The sequence below is a fragment of the Trachypithecus francoisi genome, unplaced genomic scaffold (assembly GCF_009764315.1).
Source record: "Trachypithecus francoisi isolate TF-2019V2 unplaced genomic scaffold, Tfra_2.0 Contig01603, whole genome shotgun sequence".
NCBI lineage: Eukaryota > Metazoa > Chordata > Mammalia > Primates > Cercopithecidae > Trachypithecus > Trachypithecus francoisi.
Window position 1 is genome coordinate 2633239 of NW_022681445.1, and position 27074 is coordinate 2660312.

The following is a 27074-nucleotide window of genomic DNA, read 5'->3' on the forward strand; positions in this document are numbered from 1 at the left end:
TGTCCAAGGAATTTACAAAGATGCGTAGTATATAGATAATATCATTAATGCCCTTTTGGCTAGCTGGTGTATGTGAGTCTACATTGTGATGACCTGAGTTCTTCAAGGATCATCATGCAATTCTTAATTATAGCATTGATACACTATATTTTGTAGTGATGCTTTAAAAATTCTTAATCACACGTGGTTTTAGGAGCCGTACTGGGTCTTTGTGTTTTGAGTTGGCTGCTTCTGTCCGGGCTTGGTCTTTCACATGTTAAATTTGTGTAGCACGTTTTCTTAACAATGCTGTCATGATCATGCTACTGGGCAAGCGAATTCCATGAGGAATTAGGACATTTAGTGGGTGTAGGTTATTTTTGTTTGGTAGTGAATGGAAAAGCACTGTTTAAACATCTTTATTACATACCTGGAGGAGTTGTTTTGTGGAGATGTGTTGGCTTTGTGTATGGATAATGAATGATCGTTTTTAGGTTTCAGTGTTTGTGATCTTGGAAATTCCTGTTCAGCTTTGTGCTTTCACGTCACTAGGTGGAGATGTAGCATTGTTTGGTGGCATAGGATAAGCAAGAGGAGTGAGTCTTGATTTCTCTTCTTTTGACAAAAGTACTTTACAGATATTTGATAAGGTTTATTATAGCCTAGGAAAACACTTGTAAATTTAGTATAATTCAAAATTTTTAACTTTCTTTCTTTTTCAGAGTTGAAATTCAATCCTACTAAGTGTCTATTTTCATACTGACCAACTCTTTCAAACATTTTTTTTCTCCTCTTACTGCTGTTTCCTTTTTGCTGTCCCTCATTATTTCACCTTGTCTGAGTTATTTTAATATCTCTATCTTTGGTTCTTTATAGGGATTTAATTCTAAAAGTTTAGTAAAGGAATCAGAATTCTTACTCTGAGGTCAAATAATAGATAAAATTTTAATTTGGTAGCAATATGAAGTCAATGAACCAAAATTTATAGTCTGAACATACCCTAATCTTATCTTTGTATTATTGTAGGTTAATAATGTCAATTTTAACATTAACATTCTGTAGGGCTTACTTTTCCCCCTTTCCTTCCTTCCTTCTTTTTCTCACCTCTTGAATATTAAACAAGCACAGTATCTACTTTTGCACAGTATTGATGTGGGGAATATAAAGGAAATAAGAGCCTGTCTCCAAAGAGCTGATAATCCTGTTGAGAACATTCCAAATGCGCCCACGAAGCAGCAATTTTCTACTCCTAGGTATATACCCAAGAGAAATGAAGGCATATGTTCACACAAATGTTTGGACATGAAGGTTCATAGCAGCACTATTCATAATAGCCAAAAAGTGGAAACAACCCAGATGTCTACCAGCTGATAAATGGATAAAGAAAATATGGTATACTTGCACAATGGAATATAATATAGCAATAAAAAGAAATGAGGTTCTGACACATGCTATGATGTAGATGATGCTTGAAAACGTGCTGGTGGAAGAAGCCAGTCACAGAAGACCGCATATTATTCCATTTATGTAAAAAGTCCAGAATAGCAAATCTATAGAGATAAAGTAGATCCATGGTTGCCTAGGGCTGGGTGGAGGGGAGTAACTGCTAATGGGTTTGGAACTTCTTTTGGTAGTGATGAAAATGATAAATGGATAAAGAAAATATGGTATACTTGCACAATGGAATATAATATAGCAATAAAAAGAAATGAGGTTCTGACACATGCTATGATGTAGATGATGCTTGAAAACATGCTGGTGGAAGAAGCCAGTCACAGAAGACCGCATATTATTCCATTTATGTAAAAAGTCCAGAATAGCAAATCTATAGAGATAAAGTAGATCCATGGTTGCCTAGGGCTGGGTGGAGGGGAGTAACTGCTAATGGTTTGGAACTTCTTTTGGTAGTGATGAAAATGTAAACTTGATTATAGTGATTAATGCACAGCTCTGACTATATACTAAAAACCACTGAGTTGTACGTACTTTTTTTTTTTTTTTGAGATGGAGTCTTACTCTGTTACCCAGGCTGGAATGCAGTGGTGTGATCTCAGCTCACTGTAACCTCTGCCTCCCGGGTCCAAGTGGTTCTCCTGCCTCAACCTCCTGAGTAGCTAGGACTACAGGCACCCGCCACCATGCCTGGCTAATTTTGTATTTTTAGTAGAGAAGGGGTGTCACCATGTTGGCCAGGCTGGTCTCGAACTCCTGACCTCAAGTGATCCGCCTGCCTCGGCCTTCCAAAGTGCTGGGATTGCAGGTGTGAGCTACCGCGCCCGGCCGTGTGTACACTTTACTTTCAATGAGTGAAATGTATGGTATAAGAATTATCTCCAATAAAGATTTTTTAAAAGTAAACTTTACTTTCAATGAGTGAATTGTATGGTATAAGAATTATCTCCAATAAAGATTTTTTAAAAGTAAATTACCAAAAGGTTTAAAATTTATCAAACCAAGGTTTTTTTTAAAATTTTTTATTTATTTATTTATTTTTTTAAATTTTGAGACGGAGTCTCATTCTGTCCCCCAGGCTGGAGTGCAGTGGCACGATCTCGGCTCACTGCAACCTCTACCTCCTGGGTTCAAGCAATTCTCCTGCCTCAGCCTCCCAACTAGCCTCCCAACTAGCTGGGATTACAGACACTCACCACCATGCATGGCTAATTTTTGTATTTTTAGTAGAAACGGGGTTTCACCATGTTGGCCTGGCTGGTCTTGAACTCCCGGCCTCAAGTGATCAGCCCACCTCGGCCTCCCAAAGTCCTGGGTTTACAGGCGTGAGCCACTGCACCTGGCTCAAGGACTGTTTGTTGACCATCTACACAGGCACTATACGAAGTTCTATGCAAGTTATAAAACAAGTGTTAAGACACAAACGCTGACCTCAGATTGTTTATAGTTCGAGAGAAAAGGCATACATGCAGTATCCAATGTCTTGTAATGCACCTTTGCTTTCTGAATTTGCTCCCCATCTTTGAATCTCCTGAATTCTGTCTTCCAGCTATTTCTGTAATGGCTCTGATCTTCTTACCGTATGTCTTTTATTTTATCCTTTAAAAAGTGAACTGTTGCTCCTCAGACTTTGATAAATATCAGCCCCAGCCTGTTACCTTTAACTAATTGAAAGGACCTTTTAAAGTGATAGTGACATCTCCAGTAATTTAAATTGTGTGGCTTATGGAAATCCATTCATTCAGCAAATACTTACTGAGGTTTCACTTACAAATAACTCTGGCAAATCACAAGACTGTTGGCATTATTATTTTTAAGATCATGACAAATATTATTTTGCTACAATTTAGTCAGATTGCATGGTGCTTGGAAAGTATAGTCTTGAGTTCCTAAATTTTCATGAAAAATATCTTCTGGTAATAGTTATAAGTTAAACAAATACGTGTTTGGTATGGAGCTAGCTGAATTGCCAATATTCTAGTATGTTGCCATTGTTATGGTCATTAAAACTTTAAGAAAAGAAAGCCAGGCACGGTGGCTCATGCCTGTAATCCCAGCACTTTTGGGAAGCCAAAGTGGGTGGATCACCTGAGGTCAGGAGTTTGAGACCAACCTGGCCAACATAGTGAAACTTCATCTCTACTAAAAATACAAAAATTAGCCGGACGTGGTGCCATCCGCCTGTAATCCCAGCTACTCGGGAGGCTGAGGCAGGAGAATCGCTTGAGCCTGGGAGACGGAGGTTGCAGTGAGTTGATATGGCACCACTGCACTCCAGGCTGGGCGACAGAGTGAGACTCTGTCTCAAAAAACAAACAAACAAAAAATCCTTTAAGAAAAGAGAGATTAGCTGGGCATGGTGGCATGTGCCTGTAAGGCCAGCTACTTGGGAGGCTGAGGTGGGAGGACTGCTTGAGCCCAGTAGTTCGAGCCTGCAGTGAGCTATGATCACACCACTGTACTCTAGCCTAGGCGACAGAGTGAGACGCTGTCTTGGAAAAAATAGAAAAGAGAACTTTTGTTTTAGTCATGGTAATTCTGTTAAAGCCACAAAAGGATATTTTATAAAAGGTTGTAGTTGATTAATTCTACATCCATCTGTTTAGACAGTTTGTTTATCTTATATACCTATAGATATATACATGCACATGCATGTACACACACACACACATACATGCTTGTGCCTATATGTTATTAGTGCAGCAGCTAAACTTTTTCCTTTTCTTGTAGATGCATATGAAACAGCCAAGATGCTGTGTGAACAGTATTACCTGGTAGCTCCAGAGCTGGAAGTTGAAGAATTCAATGGTAAAAGAAAACTAATTTTAACCTTACATTCAAAAAAGCTGACTAAGAAGCTCTTTATACCTAAGCCTTATTTCAGTGAGATCCAAAATTTTTTCATTTTCTTATGTATTTTGTAAACTTTCTGTGCCTTTGGTCAACCAGATATATTATTGTAAGGAGTTTTTATACAGGAATGTGTAATGTGTTAGACCCCAGAACTCTTGGAACAGAAGTAATCAAGGTAGAGTATGTACAAAGGTATAAATAGGCCGTTCTCAAAGTAACAAATGCAAACAGTCAATAAACATGTGGAAAAGTGTTTAACTTCACTAATCAAGGAAGTGCAAACAAACACAGACAAATGCCTTTTTTTTTTTTTTTTGAGGAGTCTTACTCTGTTGCCCAGGCTGGAGTACAGTGGTGTGATCTCAGCTCACTGCAGCCTCTGCCTTCTAGGTTCAAGTGATTCTCCTGCCTCAGCCCCTTGAGTAGCTGGGATTACAGGTGCCTGCCACCATGCCTGGCTAATTTTTGTATTTTTAGTAGAGACGAGGTTTCACCATGTTGGCCAGGCCGGTCTTGAACTCCTGACCTCAGGTGATCCACCCGCCTCGGCCTCCCCAAGTGCTGGGATTACAGTCATGAGCCACTGCACCCGGCCAGAAATGCCATTTTTGTCTTTCAAAATGACAGTGATTAAAACATTTTAATGCTTTGAATTTGTGCCCACAAAAATACTTTCTCACCAGCACATATATTTCTTGTATAAGCTTAAAGTGGTATACCCTTTCTAAAAAATGCCAACAATGTTCTTTCTGTTTGGCCCAGTAAATAAGTTAATAATGGTCATATTCTTTGGTCCAGTAAATTAAACTTCAGAACATTTATTATAAGAAAATAGAGGCTGGACACAGTGGTTCATGCCTGTAATCCCAGTACTTTGGGAGGCCAAAGTGGGTGGATCTCTTGAGTCCAGGAGTTTAAGACCAGCCCAAGTGACATGGCGAAACCCCATCTCTACAAAAAATACAAAAATTAGCCAGGCGTGGTGGCACATGCTTGTATTCTCAGCTGCTTGGGAGGCTGAGGCAGGAGAATCACTTGAACCTGGGAGGCGGAGGTTGCAGTGAGCTGAGATAGTGCCATAGCACTCCACCCTGGGCAAGAGAGTGAAACCCCATCTCAAAAAACAAACAAAAATATATGAAAATAGAGATGCACAGATTTATATACAAGATTGATGATCACAGTAGTTTTCTTATAAAGTTAGAAAACAACCCAAGTTTTCCACAATAGAGCATTGTTTAACTGAATTGTGGTACACCTATAATTTAGAATACTATGCAACCCTTTCAAATGATGCTTTAAACGAATAATGTATGGGAAAAATTGAGATGTTTTTTAAAAATACAGGCTATAAAAGTTTATAATAGTGGAAGTTCATTGGAAAATATTTTGAAGGATTTATACTACCAAAATACAAATAGCAGCTCCCTGGGTAATGGGGTTACAGATGATTTTTTATGTTCATCATATGATTGCATATTTATTTACATATTCCTTTTATTTTTTTATTTGTAAATTATGGAAGAGACATGCTCATCACAAAATACAAATACAGAAATGTGAGTGAAAAGGGAAATCCCCCACTACTTTCTCAGTCCCATACAGAGTTTTGGTTTTTGCATAAAGCATGTATAGCTTTAACCCTATTTATAACATGTTTTTCACTTCACCTTGAAGACCTTTGCAAGTATTAATCTCATTTAGAGATTATCCATAGTGTAGCTTACCATAATTTATTTAACTATTTTCCTATGGGTATACATTTAGGATTTCCAGTTTTCCTATATTCCATATAATGAGCTATGAAAGAGTGTGAGAGGTGGGGAGGGTGGAAAAATTTGTGAACATATGAAAGTATTTCTGCAGGTTGGATTCCTAGATGTGGAATGACTGAGCAGGGTGTGAGCATTTACAATTAAAGATAAACCAGGCCAGGCATGGTGGCTCACACCTGTAATCCCAGCACTTTGGGAGGCTGAGGCAGGAGAATCTCTTGAGCCCAGGAGTTCGAGACCAGCCTGGGCAAGATAGCAAAACCCTGTCTCTACACAAAATAGAAAAATTAGCTGGGCATAGTGGCATGTGTCTGTAATCCCAGCTACACAGGAGGCTGAAGTGGGAGGATCGCTTGAGCCCAGGAGGTAAGAGGCTGCAGTGAGCCGAGATCACATGACTGCATTCCAGCCTGGGTGACAGAGCAAGACCCTGTCTCAAAAAAAAAAAAAAAAGCTAAACCAAATTCCCCCTCAGAAGTACATTAAAAATGTATTTCTCTTATAATGAGATTAAACTGTGAAAGGAGTTCAGGCTGCTGTTGAAGGACATGGCCCCTCCATTTGACTAGAAGGCATGAAGTCAAAGCTGCTTTCAAAGTCTCTTGAGTTCTCTGAGAAGAGTCATATCCCCATTGAATCAATACAGTACCAGGACCAAGTGGGCTTGTCTGGAGTGTTCCTGATGAGAACCATCTTAATATTCTCTGTCTCTTCATACGGACTAGGCAGGAGCTGACCTCACATCCACAGGTAGTAACAAATTGCTCTTTTGCGTGAGTGACAGCCTCCCTCATTCTAAAGGCCAAAGCAGCAGGCCTGTTCTTGCTGATTCCCAAGTGCCAGCCATGTCAGCACATTCTGTCCCCACTGAGGCTGTCATGCTGGGCAGCTCACCCACCAGGAGAGGAGCCTTCCGACTCTTTTTGGCATTGTCTCACGAATTACAGAAGCCCCCTTTCAATCATGTTCTGAAGCCCCTTGTCCTATCACTAAGATAAATGAATGCTGGTGTTTCTAGGTAGCCTCTAGCTTTATGTTGCTTTGGGTAGTGTAGTGATTATTTTTATGTATAAGTTATTAATGCTAGAGCTCTCTGTGAACATGATTAAGGAATGTGCTTTTGCCTTAACAAGTTCTGTGTTGGAGATGCAGGTTGGAGGTTGATCCTGAACACCTTAAGTGGATGCTTTTTTATTTTGGAAGGAGAACTGTCTGAAAATAAAATTCCTTATATCCAATGCTATTTCTTAAATGCTGTTTCAACTAATGGCATTTGGAGCAATGATTGTACAAAATTGAGACTTTATTATTTCTGGAGTCTTGAATATGACAAACCTAGGCCATTTTTTTTAATTGACTTTTAAAAATGTGCCCTTAGATGGAAAATTCATATTCTACTTATTTATAAGTCAGCAAACATCTATTAAGCATCTACTACTTAACAGCCAGCCTCGAGACTCAGAACTAGGAAAGAGTCATGGACAAAAACATCTAACATGGTTTTAAAAGGAAGTAAAGAAATCTAAACTATAATGTTCCCAAAGAAAATGCAAGTAATTGAGCAAGCCTATAGATGGCTCCTAGAGAATGTTGTTTAAACTGAAAAAGCAAAGCAAAACAAAACAACAAAATCCCACTGTATAAAAGGCGTTTGCCTTTTCTTGAGATTTGGGGTAAAAAGGTTGAATTCATAAGGCTGTTTATGTAACTAATCATGCCATTTGGTACAAGATAAACTGAGCACCCAGCTTGTTCCTCGAGCCCCATTAAAATGACAATAAAGGAGCCAGGCGCAATGGCTCACGCCTGCAATCCCAGCACTTTGGGAGGCCAAGGCGGGTGAACACCTGAGGTCAGGAGTTCGAGACCAGCCTGGCCAACATGGGGAAACCCTGTCTCTACTAAAAATACAAAAATTAGCCAGGAGTGGCAGCGCACACCTGTAATCCCAGCCACTCAGGAGGCTGAGACAGGATAATCGCTTGAACCCGGAAGGCGGAGGTTGCAGTGAGCCGAGATGGCGCCACTGCACTCCAGCCTGGGCAACAGAGCAAGACTCTGTCTCAAAAAATAAATAAATAAAAGTAAAAATAATTGCTCTTTGAAGAGTTCAGGATTTAGAATCCAAAGCTCTTGGTTCAGGTGTCCGGTTTCGGTGCCACTTCTGGGACCATGGGCAAGTCACACAGGCTTCCCAAAGCCTGTTTCCATGCCGCTAAACACCACCACCCTGCTAGTAGCCAGGAAATGTTGTCAGGAGGAGCCAATTGAATAATGTATGTGAAAGCTCTTTGTAGACTGCTAAGAATCAAGCAAATGTGAGCTCTGATTTATATTATTGTTAATTACTTTATTAGAGGAAGTAGCTGGTCGAAATTACAGCATTCTACCTGAGAGAGTTCATGTAGTTTCAATCTCTGAAGTGATTTGGGGTCATGAGGAGGAGGAAGGACTATATTTTTGAGCATCTACTCTGTATCCCACACTCTACTTAGTGCTTGGCCCGGGTTTTGGTGTTTCTCAGATTTTCTTCAGACGATCCATGGTGCAAGGGGAAAAAATCGTAGGTCTCTAGGGGTTTGTCTGCTAGCTGCTTGAGAAAAAGTTACGTGAACCTTACATTCTATGCTATAAGATGTCTTGTTTGTCATAATTTAACAAAATTGAACACTGCCATTTAGTCCAGTTCACCAGCCCTTTTTTTATTTTCCCGGTTGCTCCACATTCCCCGTGGAATTCCCCCTGGGGTCAGTGGCAGAAGGTAGCCCCCAATTTGAAAAACACCAAGTGATATCTGGTGGGCCTTCTGTAATACTCAGGATGTTATGACATAGGTGATAATATTCCAATTCTGCTCCACAAAGTTTCAAAGAGATTGAGTGATTTATCCAAGGTCACATAGCTGGTAAGTGAAGGAACGGGGTTTCACTACAGGTTTGTTTGATTCCAAAGCATGTGCTTTTGCTCAGGCCTGCCTTTAGAGGTGGAAACTCAAATTAGCCTTTTATAGAGCTCTGTTTTACACACTTGGAAAATAGAGTGCAAACATCATTCTTGAGTTTCTCCTAGTTTGGGTCCTTATTGATTGATGCTTTTGTCTCTGTTTTCAGCCAAAGCGCCAGACAAACCTATTCAGGTGGTTTATGTGCCCTCACATCTGTTTCATATGCTATTTGAGTTGTTCAAGGTAAGTGGAATTTTAAAAACATGGAAAGAAGTCTTCATTTTAAATTACTTTGATTCAGAGCATAATGGATTCATTAGATTAGCATAAGAAAAAGGTTTTGCATAACCATTTTAAAAATTCTATTTCTGATATCCTGTGGGTTTTATAATTTGTACACTGTGAGATGAAAAATTGCTGTGTACAGTATAGTTTTCGTGAATATTAGTACATATTGATTTTGAAGCTTAATTGCACTTTAGTGATTTTATGTAAAATCCATACAGTTTTTTTCTTTAGTTATGAGATTAGAGATGCTTTTTGGTTTCCGAACCTGGCAAAGGCTTTATTGGTGGTAGCCAGATCAAAATAGAAGCATGTTTATACATATTTATGCTTCTGAAAATTAACCACACTGGTACATTAGTGGTTGTTCCAGTCCTGAGAGATCCTGCAACCCTTTTATAAAATATTTGAATCAATTCAGAAGATCCAAGAGAGGCAGAGAAAGATGTAGATGCGCTGGACCAAAAGAACCACCCCCCACCAGCCCACCAAATCCTTTAGACTCTGCAACTTAAGCTGTTGCTTTTGTTCATCAGTAGCTAATGACATTTACAGTAGCAGTATTACAGGCACAAGGCATTTGAGCTAAAATTTCATTTCTTCCAATGCGTGAAATACTAAATTGAACACCTGAAAAATCAGTTATGCTGATTTGCTTCCAAAAATTAGAGTGTTACTGATGTAATGCTTTAAGGTTGAAATGGGCATTCAATTGTGAACTTTCTCTTCAGCAGCTGTGGCTTTTTCAGAATTTCTTTTTAACCGATATTTCATCTACTTTTTTCAGCCAAATGATTAATTTTTGTGGGAAGCATGCATCCTTTCAGTTTTTCTGCCTTCTTTAGAGAAAAGGTGCTCTATAAATGCAGACTGATAAATAGGATTTAAAGTGTACAAATCAGCCTCTGCATAGCCTCATTACATGCGATAAAAACATTCCTCTGGATTGAGTTGAATAATTTAAATACCGTAAGCTAAAAAAAAAAAAAAAGAAGAAGAAGAAGAAGAACGAGAGAAAAATAAATATTTAGCATGTTGGATGAGGCTAAAACTAGGTGAAAAACAAAGTGTCAGGAATTTTTTCCTTGATTTGAGCACGTTTAGCTAAGCTCTTTAGAGGGAAAAGTGCCATAAAAATCCAACTAATATTTGCCCCCAAAAAGGGTTGTTGGGTATAAGTCATCTTGCACTTCTTTCTCTTTAAAAATTGTGGTTTGTGATTCGGCAGTATGATTAACAAAAAGATCTTATTATTTTAGAACTCAATGAGAGCGACAGTTGAACTCTATGAAGACAGAAAAGAGGGCTACCCCGCTGTTAAAACCCTCGTTACTTTGGGTAAAGAAGACTTATCCATTAAGGTAACTGTTTTATGTGCATGTATACTTTAATTATCAGTTGTGATTTAATAGTATCTAGACATTGAAAAATCACAGGGAAGAAAATTGACATTTATTGAGTGTCCTATTTGTAAGTTCTGTGCTAGATCCTTGGCTTAAGTTACCTTATTTAAACTTCGTTAGAACCTTGTTACTCATGGAGTCGAACAAGACCTCAGCACCAAGCCTGTTGGATCCTACTGTACCATTCGGCCACCTTTGCTTTACACTGTTCACAAAGGAACCATATGTCACTGGGGGATTCAAAGTCCTTGTACATTTTAGAGTAATCTGCTATGTACTTTATTAATGAACCCATTGCCTCCTACTAAGTACAGATCAACTTCCTTGTTTTGATTGTTAACATTTTGTACATTGCAGATCAGTGACCTAGGCGGTGGTGTCCCACTTCGAAAAATAGATCGTCTTTTTAACTACATGTATTCGACTGCTCCTAGACCCAGCCTGGAGCCTACCAGAGCTGCCCCTTTGGTAAGCATCTCAAACTGCTGCTGAAGGAAAGATCATAAACACGGGAAGGGGCTCAGAGGGAGCTGCCTCTCTCCCCAGGTTGTCACATTAGTGTAGTTGATTTAGAATGTTGCGGTTTGGAGGAGGGGGAATTTTTTGCCTTGGCTACTTTCTTTGTGAATCCTTTGTACTTCTATTTCCTCTCTGATTTATCTCTAAGAAACACTCCGAGCTGAGTGCCTCACTCCCAAATACAGAGAAAAAGTACCTCATCTTGGTAAGACTGCTACTGGAGCACCATTTTCCACTTTGTGCTACCCTTGGAAGGGGTGGAAGTTACCAGTGGGTGAGCAAAGGGACAGTACTGAATGCATAGCTGCCGCTTGGTCCTGCACACTCTGGCGTGCATACCACAGAGGCGCAAATCATCTAGTGCCTTGGAATCTCCACTGTCAAATTTGTTTATATAATTAAAATGTTAAATTATGAAAACACTAAATTTTTATATTAAATAACATTAGCATGAAACATATAGGTGGTGTATGCGTTTTCAGAGCCCTTTCTGTCTCACTCTGGAAATAACCTTCAGCCCTATTAAGGCAGTGAGAAAAGCCTCTGGTTACCATGGTAGCATTTAGATCCTGGTAGGGCCACACTTGCTTCCCCTGCTGAGTGTTTCTAATTGACAAACAACAATTGAACCCTTTGTCATTAAACACAGCAACATATCTATCAGTCTGCAAAATGGTTCAGGGTATAAATTAAGTTTCATTTTAAAGTCCTACCTGACTGATAAGCACATAAGATTATATTTTATTTGTATGAATAAAATCAAACACTTTGCATCCTTTATTTGAGACAGAGTTTGTTAACTCAGCATGTTGGAAACAGGAAATCATTTATATAGGATTCGAGAAAATTCATGAAAGATCACGTTTGAGAGGCATTGCCTTGACTAGGCTCTGGCATGCACTTAAATACACATCAAAAGGAAAAAAAGGCAGCACAAACAAATCTAGCACCTTCCCCAGTTGTTTAAAAGAAATATAGATTGTCTCTTCCAGGTCTTAAAATAGCATCTGGAGGAACTGGGGACTTGTAAGAGACTTTTAAAAATTACGCACGCACACTCCCATTGTATAGACGAGGAAATGAGGAAATGACCTTGCCCAAAGTCATTGAACTAATTAACTGCAGAGCTGGTGCTGCCCATGTCTGTGTTCTTTCCAGTGTACTATGTGGCCTTTCCTTTTGAAGAAATGCTTCCGCTAGTGGCTCTCCCAGTTAAGAAACTGGCCTGTAATCCTAGCACTTTGGGAGGCCAAGGCGGGTGCATCACTTGAGGTCAGGAGTTCGAGACCAGCCTGGCCAACATGGTGAAACCCGGTCTCTAATAAAAATACACGAAAATAGTCAGGAGCAGTGGCACACGCTTGTAATCCCAGCTACTCAGGAGGCTGAGGCACAAGAATTGCTTGAACCTGGGAGGTGGAGGTTGCAGTGAGCCAAGATTATGCCACTGCACTCCAGCCTGGGCGACAGAGCGAGACTCTGCCTCAAAAAAAAAAACAGAAAAAGAAACTCTCCTCAGCTTTAAAGTGGGCACATGGATATGTACTACTAGAAAACATAATTTCCTCATTGAGCAACTTGCACTTTTACACCTCTGTGCCTTTACACGTGCATTTCTGTTGTGAGAATATCCACCCAGCGAACTCCTGCGGATGCTTTGACCCTCTGGGAAACCTTTCCTGAACCTCAGCAAATCCGAGGTCCAGACCCCTCCTCTGCACTCTGGGAGTCTGGGCTTACACTCACATCTGCATTGGCCTCGGAGCTCTCGCCTGTTCTGTGTCGGACCTGAGGGCAGGATCTGGGCCTTGCTTGAGCATAGAAGGCAGATTTCCTCACATCTCTTCCTAGAGTGAGCTAGTTTCTTTGCTGTGGTTACCTGAGTCACGACTATAGATATCTCATCTTCACTACTGGCCATATTCAGCAAGTCCTAAAGCCCTCAAATAATGGAGTATGTTCTTTTACCCTCTGCCCTTTCAGTTAGGAGCTATCCTGAGAGAAGGTATCAAGGAGAGATGTTAGAAAAGGGGAGAAATCCATGTAACTTCTTAAAATTGCTGCTTCCAGTAGCTGGAGTACCAGCTTCGATTTATTTAGTTTTACTGTGGTAAGCACTGTGCCAAGATGTGATACTTGTTATATTATTTAATCCTTATAGCAGCTCTGAGGTCAGTTTTTTTAATCATATATTCAGATGAAAAAAACGGTCTCAAAGAGGTTGAGCAAACTGCTCAGAGTCACACAGAAAGTGGATTTCAACTTGGGTCTATCTGAGTCTAAGGCCCATGTGACTCTATGCACATGGTCCCCTAGCCTCCTTCCTTAACCTTGTTCATAGATTTAACCAGAAGTGAGGAAGCTTGGTGTTACAATATCTCCTTCCACACCCTGCCCCACTGCCACCGCAAATGGTATTACATTTAGTTTCGGTTCGTATTGTTCTTGTCCATACCCGAGACCTTTTTTTTTCTCCCTGAACACCTGTTATTGACAGAGTTCCATGACATAGAGATATAGTAGGGTAGGTACTGAAAATTTTTTTAATCTCTAAAAATATCTGAACTATAATATACCAAAATATTCTCACATTCCCGGAACCTTAGAAGTTGCCTCTCAGAAAATTGTTTTCCTTTTCGTGTTCTCGTCTTGTTACTGGTAGATTTGCACTTAGCACTGCGCTATTGATTTTCACTCCAAGAGCAGGGAAATCTGATCATGGGACGTTGAAATGATGTGGTTTAGTTTTGTCATCAGGTCACATTCCCCTTGATTTGGAATGTGCTTTTTTTTTTTTTTTTTTTCTTTTGTGGAGATGGAGTCTACCTCTGTCGCCCAGGCTGGAGTGCAGTGGCGCCGTCTCAGCTCACTGCAACCTCCACCTCCCGGGTTCAAGCGATTCTCCTGCCTCAGCCTCCTGAGTAGCTGGGACTACAGTCTCCCACCACCTCGCACAGCTAATTTTTGTAGTGGAGACGGGGTTTCGCCATGTTGGCCAGGCTGGTCACGAATTCCTGACCTCAAGTGATCCACCTGCCTCAGCCTCCCAAAGTGCTGGGATTACAGGTGTGAGCCACTGTGCCCAGCCTTGGAATGTGCTTTTTAAAAATGATAAAACTTTGCTTTTAAATGCTAAAAAAGTATTAGTCAAAAATTAGAATATTTTTATTATTATCCAAACATATAAGACATGTTTTTGCAGGGTGAAAATAAAGAAGTTGTTTGCCATAGAAGAGGATATACATCATTGTAAAGGTTGAGTCAGTAATTTCTTTGATTTAAATCTGAATCAAGAATTTATTTTAACCTTCTCTGAATGGTCATCATATAAAATATGTTAGCATTTGTGCCTGTCTCACTGTATTAATTTTCTTTTCTCAATAGGCTGGATTTGGTTATGGTTTGCCAATTTCCCGTCTGTATGCTAGATATTTTCAAGGAGATCTGAAACTGTATTCCATGGAAGGAGTGGGTACTGATGCTGTCATTTATTTGAAGGTACTGCATTTTATTTGTTAGTATGAGGCATCTTTGCTTTTTAAAGCTTTAAGTTCTAATCGCTGATTGAGAATAGCGATCGTCTCTTAGATTCATCTCGGATTTACTTCACTTACCCATGAAAACCATGTTGTGCCTCACCCTTGATTCTATGCTCAGGTATAACAAAATATGAAACGTGGAGGTATAGAAATTAAAATCCTGATTTTGGCCAGGCACGGTGGCACATGCCTGTAATCCCAGCACTTTGGGAGGCTGAGGTGGGCGGATCACCTGAGGTCAGTAGTTCGAGACCAGCCTGACCAACATGGTGAAATCCCATGTCTACTAAAAATACAAAAAATTAGCTGGTGTGGTGGTGCATGCCTGTAGTCCCAGCTACTCAGGAGGCTGAGGCAGGAGAGTCACTTGAACCCGGGAGGCAGAGGTTGCAGTGAGCTAAGATGGTGCCGCTGTACTCTAGTCTGGGCGATAGAATGAGACTCCGTCTCAAAAGAGAAAAAAAAAATTAAAATGCTGATTTTTAAAACCGTAATTTTTTTTTTTTATTATACTTTAAGTTCTAGGGTACATGTGCATAACATGTAGGTTTGTTACATATGTATACTTGTGCCATGTTGGTGTGCTGCACCCATCAACTCGTCAGCACCCATCAATTCATCATTTATATCAGGTATAACTCCCAATGCAATCTCTCCCCCCGCCCCCCCCATGATAGGCCCCGGTGTGTGATGTTCCCCTTCCCGAGTCCAAGTGATCTCATTGTTCAGTTCCCACCTATGAGTGAGAACATGCGGTGTTTGGTTTTCTCTTCTTGTGATAGTTTGCTAAGAATGATGTAAAACCGTAATTTTAAATTGTGACTTAAAAACTGCATGCCTATTGAAAGATCTGATCTAAAAGGAGGTAGATTTTCATAAACTGAAGTATTTTGGTCTTTTGTTTTAAAAACTCACTGGCTTTCCCCAAATTACAAGAATTCAGTAATGATAATATGGTTAGATAAAAGGTTCATTTAATAACAAACTTCTCTGTAACACTGTGTTTCTTATTCATTGGTGGTAATTGGACTTTTATTTCTAAACTCTAGAATATTTGTAACTTTTTTTTGAATAGGTAATATAGACACATAATAAAAATTTAAAAGCTGCAAAAGGAAAAATTAGTCTCTCCTCCCACTGGCCCTAAACCACCAGTTCTCTTCAGCGGAGATCACCACAGGTCTTAGCGTCTTACAGTTCCTCCTAGAGTTGATTCTACATTTATAAATATGGGAAAAATAGAATTTTTCCCACATAAATGAAATTTCAGCACCTTCTTATTTTTTTTACTTTCCAATCTGTCTTGGAGATCTTTCCAGAACAGTTTATGTAGAACTGGCTCATTCTTTTAAATGGTGGCATAACATACTACTGCGGGTCAAGCATCCCTAACCCAAGAATCTGCCATCCAAAATGCTTGAAAATCTGGAACTGGCCGGGCGCGGTGGCTCACGCCTGTAATCCCAGCACTTTGGGAGGCCGAGGTGGGCAGATCACGAGGTCAGGAGATCGACACCATCCTGGCTAACACGGTGAAACCCCGTCTCTACTAAAAATACAAAAAAATTAGCTGGGCGTGGCGGCAGGCGCCTGTAGTCCCAGCTACTCAGGAGGCTGAGGCAGGAGAATGGCGTGAACCCAGGAGGTGGAGCTTGCAGTGAGCCGAGATTGCGCCACTGCACTCCAGCCTGGGCTACTGAGCGAGACTCCGTCTCAAAAAAAAAAAAAAAAATCTGGAACTTTTTGAGCGCCAATGTGATGCTTGCTCAAAGGTCAAGCTTAAAGGAAATGCTTATTGGAGCACTCCGGATTTCAGATTTTCAGATTAGGGATGCTTAACAGGTAAGCACAATGCAAATATTCCAAAATCGGAAAAAATCAGAACTACTTCTGGTCCCAAGCATTTCTTTCTTTCTTCCTTCCTTCTTTTCTTCCCTTTTCTTCTCTTTTCTCTTTTCTCTCTTTTCTTTTCTCTCTCTTCTCTTTTCTTCTCTTCTCTTCTCTTTTCTTGATGGAGTCTCGCTCTGTCACCCAGGCTGGAGTGCAGTACCGCCATCTCGGCTCACTGCAACCTCTGCCTCCTGGGTTCAAGCTATGCTTCTGCCTCAGCCTCCTGAGTAGCTGGAATTACAGGTGCACGCCACCACACCCGGCTAATTTTTTTGTATTTTTAGTAGAGACAGGGTTTCACCATGTTGGCCAGGCTGGTTTCTAACTCCTGACCTCAGGTGATCCGCCCACCTCAGCCTCCCAAAGTGCTGGGATTACAGGTGTGAGCCACTGTGTCCGGCCTGTTCCCAGGCATTTCAAAGGGATACTTAACCTGTGTATGTGACACCAGAATTTAACCAGTTATTGGGAGTATTTATCTTAGATGCCCATGCCTCTAAGTAATGTGATATTTAATATCACTTGATGGCATGTGTTTATAAACCTGGGATGCATGAGACTTTATTTCTTCCTGGGCCCTTTGTGAGACCAATCACCAGGTATAGTAAAAACAGTTGATCAAAGCAGTATGAGCTGAATTAAAATATGTTTTGTTCTGGTCTTGTGTATTTCAGTTCTGATTTTGAATGAGCAAATGTTTTCATTCCTTTAAAAAAGCTTTAATGTTTTCCTGGCCAGTCTAAGTAAACTACTAAGGTGTATTTTTAGTATCATTTTGAAAATATGTATTAAGGTTTCTGATGTTTTACATAATAAAATTTGGTTACTATTTCACTTGAGAAAAATGACACTGTGGACCTTTGGTGTATATTTTTGTTTCTCCAATAGGCTCTTTCAAGTGAGTCATTTGAGAGACTTCCAGTTTTTAATAAGTCCGCATGGCGCCATTACAAGACCACGCCTGAAGCCGACGATTGGAGCAATCCCAGCAGTGAACCCAGGGATGCTTCAAAATACAAAGCGAAACAGTAATGTACCACTTTGATTTCCATAAGTATCTGATTTGTCTGAGTAAAGGGTCCCACTCACTGTTCCAGGAACTCTTGCACTGTAGAGGTATTCACAACAGCGAGCAGGGATTTGGCCTGCCATGAATTTTATTTAAAAAGCAATTAAATTTGCAGTTTGTCATCATAAACGTTATAGGTTGAAAATGAAAAATAAGTTAAAATGATCAATCAAGATAAAAGGTGATCAGTTCATGCAATGGAATAATATTCGGCCTTAAAAAGGAAGGACATTCTGATATGTGCTACAACATGGGTGAATCTTGAAGTCATTATGCTAAGTGAAATAAGCCAGACATAAAAGGACAAATTCCACTTATGTGGGGTACCTAGAGTAGTCAAATGCAGAGACACAAAGTTGAAGGGAGGTTGCCAGGGGCTAGCGAGGAAGAGGGAATGGGGAGTCATTGTTTCATGGGTACAGAGTTTCAGGTGGAAAGATGAAAAACTTCTGGAGATGGATGGTGGTGATGCTTGCACAACAGCGTGAATGTACTCAGTGCCACTGAACTGTACATGTACCAATGGTTAAGATGGTAAGTTCTGGGCTGGGTGTGGTGGCTCACGCCTGTAATCCCAACACTTTGGGAGGCTGAGGCTGGATGATCTCTTGAAGCCAGGAGTTCTAGACCAGCCTAGGCAACATAGTGAGACCCCCGTCTCAGCAAAAAATTTAAAAAGGTAAAATTAGCCAGGTGTGGTGGTGTGTGTCTGTAGTCCTAGCTACTCAGGAGGCTGAAGCGGGAGGATCACTTGAGCCCAGGACTTCCAGGCTGTAGTGAGCTATGATTTGCACCACTGCACACCTGCCTGGGGGACAGAACAAGACCGTGTCTCAAACAAGAAAAAGATGGTAAGTTCTATGTTATGTGTAGCTTATCACAATAAAAAATTTAAACATTATAAAGGAAAAGTTATCAATCACAGAAGAAGTTTCACTGTTTTATGGTAATAAGGAAAATAATCTGTAGTTTTCTTCTGACTACCTACCCTTAAGCTTCAACTCTACTAGCAACAGTAGGGTTCTGCTTCATTTAACTTAAAATAATCCTGTATTAACAAAAAAGCAGTATTTGTGCATTATAAAAAAATAAGAAAACGTTGTCTGGGTGCAGTGGCTCATGCCAGTAATCCCAGCACTTTGAGAGGCCGAGTTGGATGGATCACTTGAAGTCAGGAGTTCAAGACCAGCCTGGCCAATATGGGGAAACTCGGTCTCTACTAAAAATACAAAAATTAGCCGGGTGTGGTGGCACGTGCCTGTAATTCCAGCGACTTGGGAGGCTGAAGCAGGAGAATTGCTTGAACCCAGGAGACGGAGGTTGCAGTGAGCCAAGATAGTACCATTGCACTCCAGCCTGGGTAATAGAGCTAGACTCCATCTCAAAAAAAAAAAAAAAAAGAAAGAAAAGAAAAGAAAAAATAGAAGACATAAGTAAGCCAAAAAGAAAAGAGAGACCTCTGTGTTCCCAAACCCAGAGATTGCCACTGCTATAGCTTCTGTATGTTCTTCCAGACATTTTGCCATTGTGTATATATGTATTTTTTGGCAAATGAGATTACACTATTCATACTGTTTTACAACCTGCTTTTGTTTCATTTAACCATCCCATCTTTCCATGTCAATAATCATTCACCTGATTTGTCTAAACCGAGATCTATTCCAGGACCACATAACACATCTGGGTAGTCTCAAGTTGTTGTTGTTGTCTTTTAATTAAAAAAAAGTTTTGTGGGTACATAGTAGGTGTATATTTCTGGGGTACGTGAGATGTTGTGATACAGGCATGCAACGTGAAATAAGCATGTCACGGAGAATGGGGCATCCATCCCCTCAAGCATTTATCCTTTGAGTTACAAGCAATCCAATTACATTCTCTAAGTTATTTCAAAATATACAATTAAGTTATTGTTGACTGTAGTCACCCTATTGTGCTATCAAATAGTAGGTCTTTTTCATTCTTTCTATTTTTTTGTACCCATTGACCATCCCCACTTCTCCTCAACCCTCCCACTACCCTTCCCAGCCTCTGGTAACCATTCTTCTACTCACTGTGTCCATGACTTCAATTACTTTGAATTTTAGATTCCACAAATAAGTGAGAACATGTGAAGTTTATGTTTTTGCGCCTGGCTCATTTTACTTAGCGTAATGACTTCTAGTTCTATCCATGTTGTTGCGAATGACTGGATTTCATTCTTTTTTATGGCTGAATAGTACTCCATTGTATGTGTGTCTGTGTATATATGTGTATATATATATACACACACACACACATATATATATATACACACACATACACATCACATTTTCTTTATCCATTCATCTGTTGATGGATACTTAGGTTGCATTTCGTTGTTCAGAGACCATGCCAGTTGTCCTGAAAAAGTATCCTACCTTGATTTGTTTAATTTATTCTTTGAAATGTCATTTAGCTTATTCCCCATTCCCTGTATTTTCTATAAATTGGGAGTTCATTACAAGCTAATGGCGGCTGGGTGCGGTGGCTCATGCCTATAATCCCAGCACTTTGGGGGGCCGAGGTGGGCAGATCACTTGAGGTCAGGAGTTCGAGACCAGCCTGGACAACATGGGGAAACCCTGTCTCTACTAAAAATACAAAAATTAGCCAGGAGTGGTGGTGCACGCCTGTAATCCCAGCCACTCAGGTGATTGAGGAATGAGAATCACTTGAAGCCAGGAGGCAGAGGTTGCAGTGAGCTGAGAATGTGCCACTGCACCCCAGCCTGGGCGACAGAGTGAGACTCTGTCAAAAAAATAAAGAAGAGGCTGGGCGCGGTGGCTCAAGCCTGTCATCCCAGCACTTTGGAGGCCGAGACGGGCGGATCACGAGGTCAGGAGATCGAGACCATCCTGGCTAACACGGTGAAACCCCGTCTCTACTAAAAAAATACAAAAACTAGCCGGGCGAGATGGCGGGCGCCTGTAGTCCCAGCTACTCGGGAGGCTGAGACAGGAGAATGGCGTAAACCCGGGAGGCGGAGCTTGCAGTGAGCTGAGATCCGGCCACTCCACTCCAGTCCGGGCAACAGAGCGAGACTCCGCCTCAAAAAAAAAAAAAAAAAAAAAAAGAAAGAAAGAAAAAAAGAAAGAAAGAAAGAAAGAAAGAAAGAAAGAGAAAGAAAAAGAGGGAAGGAAAGAAAGAAAGAGCTAATGGAACATTTTTTGCTAGAATATCCATAAGCACTGTTGCAGAATTACACTATGAGACCCATGACATCTCATTGACCCACCATTAGTGATGTTATGATTGAGCATAGTTTAGGTGATGGCTGTCTGATCCTTCTGAGTTATAGTTATTTTTCCCCTTTTCACTAGAAAATAATCTGTGTGGTGTTATTGTGGCACTATACAAATGTATACTTTCCCATCAGCTGTTCACCCCAATTGATCATTTCGACCTGTGTTAAAATTAACACAGTAATTTTATTTGGGTTTATAAAAGGATGTTTAAAAAAATGATTCCTTTGTCAATTATTCTCCTATAAAGTAAAGCTGTTCCTCATTAAATAAGGCCATTTAGGTATTTTGAAGTACAGTTCCTCTGATAAGTGTTTAACTCCTTCCTTTTACATTTAAAGGGACAATTAAATTCCCTTCAAGTTACCAATTTTCCAGGTAAGAAATATGTTAAAAGCCACCTTAAATGGTAACGAATGAGTTTATGGCTTTGTGTTTTTTAGTATTATTATAGATTTTTTTACTTTGATATGTTTTAATTGGCACTTGTTTTATTGAAGCATAACATGTAGTAATAGTAAAGTGCACACATCTTAAGTTTACAGCTTTTTTTTTTACATCTATATTTCCTCTACCCCCAAAGACTCCTTTCTAGTCTGACACTTCTCCCTCCCTCCTCCACCATATAATTACTTTTCTAACTCTGTCACCATAGGTTCTCTTCTTGAACTTAAAAGGAACACATAGTCTATACCCTTTTGTGTCTGGCTTTATGTGAGATTCATCCATGTTATTGTATGTAACAGTCCTTTTCCTTTTTGATGCTTGAATTGACATACCTTTGGCCAATGAGAGCTATTTCCAGCTGGATCCTTTGTGTTCTATTGCCTTGAAAGCGTTTCTTGCCCAAGATGATATCCTAGGTTCATCTTATACCTTCTGTGCCCGTGTCCTGGAATCAACTGTTCTCCCCCAAGGAGTCTTGTTTTTTTTTTTTTTTTTTTTTTTTTGAGACAGAGTCACACTCTGTCACCCAGGTTGGAGTGCGGTGGCTCAATCTCAGCTCACTGCAGCCTCCGCCTCCTGGGTTCAAGCGATTCTTGTGTCTCAGCCTCCCAAGTAGCTGGGACTACAGGCATGAGCCACCACACCTGGCTACTCTTTTTTTTTGTATTTTTAGTAGAGATGGGGTTTCGCCATGTTGGCCAGGCTGGTCTCGAACTCCTGGCCTCGGGTGATCTGCCTGCCTCAGCCTCCCAAAGTGCTGGGATTACAGGCATAAGCCACGGCACCCAGCCCTGTTTCTTTTTAATCAGTATTAGAGATGCTAATCTGAGAATTGAGAATGCTTGTTACACCTTTTCTAGGCCTTTTTCCTGGACAGAGCTATAAAATATAGCTATATTTAAAATATATTTTAAATCATAAGTTCATATTGATATTTTATTCTATTTTAACATTGTAATGTTTCTCCCCAATATATTTTAATTGTATATATTTCTTATTACTCTGAAAACCTTGATTTTTTAACAACTTTAGCATAATGCAACAAAGATATTTGTATACAAATACGGTTTATATAGCTTTGCAATATTGTACCATTTAGTAGCATTGGTCTTCTCTGACAAGTGTTATAAATGATATCCACATGGATGTTTATTTTTTTCTATGGAAGTGTCATGGTGGACTGCTATACAATATTGCTGGACTGGCCACTCATCTCAAATGATGAAGTTTAGAGAAGTTTGGTTTGTGGACACAAACATACATACTCTCACTATTCCCAGCCATGTTTAAGCTAAATCAGCTTGAAATACCTGGATCGTACCAATTTCTGTTGATTCCATTTTCAGTCTGTATGTAAGTCAAATAGAATGTTGAGCATCACTGTGACCAGTTGATTCAAACGGTTCAAACTATTGCTCTGATATGTGGAGTAATTTGAGTAGTGCAGAAGCCATCTTTAGAAAATGTTTGGTTGTAAAAAGGTGGCTTTAATTGAATATTATTTTAAAGGCAATTTTAAAACTAAGTAGTTCAGGTTGTATGCTAATTAAGTATTAGTCATAACTTCTAATATGTTATTAGATGAACAAATTAAGCAGAAAGCAATTCTTAAAATTTTAAAATGCTTAGCCTGACAATTAAAATTGTTAAACTGTACAAATAATCAGTAGAGATTTGGGGAAAGAATTTAGTAAGTATGGTAATTCACTAGGTATTTATACATGAGAGATTCTAAGAAAATTTATTTTCAAAACAGTTTCTAAGTAAGAGTTTTATTGAGATTAATTCACACAACATAAATATCACCCTTTACATATATATAATTCCGGCCAGGCACAGTGGCTCACGCCTGTAATCCCAGCACTTTGGGAGGCCATGGTGGGTGGATCACTTGAGGTCAGAAGTTCAAGACCAGCCTGGACAACATGGCAAAACCCCATCTCTATTAAAAATACAAAACTTAGCCGGGCAGCGGTGGCCGGTGCCTGTAATCCCAGCTGCTTGGGAGGCTGAGGCACGAGAATTGCTTGAACCCAGGAGGCAGAGGTGGCCGTGAGCCAAGATCTCGTCACTGCACTCCAGCCTGGGCGACAGAGCGAGACTCGGTCTCAATAATAAATAAATAAATAAAAGTATACAATTCCATATTTTTTAGTATATTCACAGAGTTGTGCAGCCCTTCCCACTATCTAACTTTAGCATATTTTCATCACCCCAAAAAGAAACCTCATACTTTTTAGCAGTCACTCTATATCTAACCAGAGTTTTCACTGACAGTAAAGAACCGTTTTAAAGTATATGTAAGTAATTAAATGGTCATTCTATTTCTGTAGTACTTGTAGAAAATAATTCTGAGATACAGCAAGGGTTTTTGAATTATCACTATAATGAAATGCTCTAAGTCCTGGTCAAAACGGAGGAGGTTGTACTCACAAACTCACTATGGATATTCTCATTGTTTTCTTTGTAGGGACAAGATCAAGACTAATAGAACTTTCTAGAGGACTGAATGCTCTGGTCCTCTCTGTGAAGAAAGATTGCCTTCTGCAAGTCAACCAGAGAGAACTGCTTTCTCCCACCTGCTCTGAGCGTGGCATCATAGTTATTCCTAGTGCTTGAATGTGTATTTTCTCTGTACCACCTGGACTTTCCCAAGGAGCTTTTCCTGTAGCTACTCAGATCTTCCACTAAAGTAGTAACTTATGACATCTTGTTGTGGTGTGATTGATGCCTGTCACCGAAGAGCACCGAGCCTCCTTACAGCTCTTGTGCCCTCGTACTCTCCATCTTGTTTTCATAGCATCTGATGTCTTCAGTCCTTCCAGGATTCTGTGCGCCTTTCCCATTCCAGATACAGCAGATCGTACTGTTGCTCCTTGTGACCAAATATCATATTTGTCCCAAACCTCCACCTAGGGCCCCGGGACCCTGGAAGCGGAAGACATCAGCTGGCCACGCCTTAGTCCCAGAGCCCTCCGTCTGTCCCATGCCTCCCTCCGCCACTCTATGATTTAGGCTTTTGCCTTCTTCCATCTGATCGGATTCTCATTGTGAGGTTGTGGCGACTTTCATGTTAGATCTTCTTCACTGATGCCTTCATTTTATTTTAAAATTCATTTGTATATTTCTGTTGATTAAAGCATTCCAAATGTTATCTTAGAATTTTTCACCCAACTGCTTGGTTTCAAAGATCTTAAGTGAAAAACTGCCTCCTGGTCAATACCAAATTTGTACAGAGTGTGAAGTGGAGTTTTTATTCTTCTGTCAAACTTTTATCCATCTAATACAGTACCTGTGTCATATTTTATTCCTTTGTAGTCTTCTAAGGAATTGGAAGTTTCTGTGTGATGCACTTTACTAGCTGTAAAATAGACTATTGGAGGGAAAAGGCCTCTCTAGTTTATTTTTGAAAAATGCTCCAGGTCTTGATAATTTTCATTTTCATTCATCTTAGTTTTAGAATTGTCAGCTCAGTCTGATTTTCACAATCCTTTTTGCTAAAAGTTGGAAGTGGGAATTAGCAGACGATTTGGGATAAGGAAAGAGGAAGGATGTTATATTTACCCTTAGGAATAGAAGTGACCGAAGAATCCGATTGATACCAGCATCCTATATATAGCTCCACAGGATGTGCTTCTCTTCATGATATTTTCCATATATATCATCTGTTTTGACTTCTGCCCTGTTTTAATGTCCGTATAAATGTTTCAGTCCAATTTGTAAGTGTTGAGTCCACTGATGTAGAAGTTCTGACTTGTAAACCATTCATCCTGCTTTAGTCATATGATAGTACCAGTGCAATTAGCCCCACTCCCAACACCGTGGGGGATTGCTCCCCAAGACGAGGTGTGCTTTGACCAGCTGCATGTGGCTTGATTGCATTCCTATTTCTCTTCATTCCACTGGATCTTGTTTTCTTTTATTTCATTATATTACCTGAGCTCAGGGTAGTTCCATTCATCTTTAGAAAGAGCTCATCTCTTCCATCCTTAGAAGGATCTCATCAGAGAACTCATATATAATCAATCAGGTAAAAGAAATACTGATGTACTTCCGAGAGGCTGGTGAGAGGTGGGCCATAGGAAGCCCATAGGTCTGAGGACCGAGTCAGTGTCTTGGGAATGGGACTGTTCCATATGATTATTTTTGTGTGGCATAAAAGATGTTTAAAAAAAAAAAAAAAGGCAACCAAAAAATGGTCCTTTACATGCAAAGACCCTAGCATCCTTTTTTTTTGAGACACAGTTTCACTCTGTCCCCTAGGCTGGAGTGCAGTGGCACCATCTCGGCTTACTACAACCTCCGCCTCCCAGGTTCAAGCAATTCTTGTGCCTCAGCCTCCCAAATAGCTGGGATTATAGGTGTGCACCACCACGCCCAGCTAGTTTTTGTATTTTTTTGTAGAGACGGGGTTTCACCATGTTGGCCAGACTGGTCTCGAACTCCTGACCTCAAGTGACCCGCCCCCCCTCAGCCTCCCATAGTGCTGGGATTACAGGTGCGAGCCACCACGTCCAGCCGACCCTAGCTTCCTTATAAACTTGAGGTAATATCTTCCTTGGCCTCAATTTCCAATGATACTCCTTTATGCTTTCAAGTGTGATACACTGTAGGAGAGAGGAAGCAGCAGTTTAGGGTGTGCTGCCTACTGCCTGGCTCTGACAGCATTTCTCTTGTTTGAGGAAGGCCCATCGATTACCACATCCTCACAAGCAGTACCATGTAAGGGGCCGCATATGGAAAATATGGTGTAGAAAATCTCATCACGTTCTTCCCTTTAAAGTGTTTTTCAAAAGTAAAGATTGATTTCAGTGTCTTCATAACTTAATCGGTAGTTCTTTACTAGCACGCTTTTTGGCTTCCTCACATCCATCTGACCCCAGTACAACCTTGCTTCTCCTGTCTTTGTTTTCTTCATTAAGAATTTATCTTTAATCCTAAAGTAACTGCAAGAAGAGTTTCAGGAACATCTGTGTTCTTCTAGCTTACTAGCCTCTTTACCCAAGTATTCATTTATCCTTTTTGTCAACTGTACATGATTCTCTTAATTTAGGCAGAGAATCTGGCTGTTTACTGGGTTTGCCTATAAGCACATGGTCAGATTTCCCCACATAGGTTGTAACACAAATAGACATGGACCTTTTTCAGCTAAATTCTTTCCCATTCCTCTGTATTGCTCTCTCATTTACTCTATTTGATTTTAAGTGGGGACTGTGTCTATTTAAAATAGTGCCTGACACATAGTAGGTGCTTAATAAACAATATTAATAAATACTATTAAATAGTGAATAATATTCATAAACAGTAGGTGAATCAAGATAGAAAACTGTCAGACATCTTCCTTGGGTGGTAGGGCAACATCTTTCTAAGTTCTTTTTTTTTTTTTTTGCTTTTTTTTTTTTTTATTATACTTTAAGTTCTAGGGTACATGTGCATAACGTGCAGGTTTGTTACATATGTATACTTGTGCCATGTTGGTGTGCTGCACCCATCAACTCGTCAGCACCCATCAATTCATCATTTATATCAGGTATAACCCCCAATGCAATCCCTCCCCCCTCCCCCCTCCCCATGATAGGCCCCAGTGTGTGATGTTCCCCTTCCCGAGTCCAAGTGATCTCATTGTTCAGTTCCCACCTATGAGTGAGAACATGCGGTG

The 27074-nt window shown here is 40.2% G+C and overlaps 1 protein-coding gene across 2 annotated transcripts in view; it reads left to right on the plus strand.

Annotated features, from left to right (window-relative positions):
* PDK3 (pyruvate dehydrogenase kinase 3) overlaps positions 1-25582 on the plus strand; it is a 76389-nt gene extending 50807 nt beyond the window's left edge. Inside the window, exons 6-12 of one of the 2 annotated variants that reach the window (XM_033195593.1) lie at positions 4162-4239; positions 9170-9246; positions 10548-10649; positions 11049-11159; positions 14595-14708; positions 17528-17667; positions 23886-25582. In XM_033195593.1, the coding sequence (XP_033051484.1) occupies positions 4162-4239; positions 9170-9246; positions 10548-10649; positions 11049-11159; positions 14595-14708; positions 17528-17667; positions 23886-23916 (653 nt within the window). In that variant the 3' untranslated portion in view covers positions 23917-25582. Of the gene's footprint in view, positions 1-4161; positions 4240-9169; positions 9247-10547; positions 10650-11048; positions 11160-14594; positions 14709-17527; positions 17668-21309; positions 21335-23885 lie in introns of those variants that run through there. The other variant, XM_033195602.1, reaches the window with a different exon arrangement.
* Positions 25583-27074: the final 1492 nt, after the last annotated feature.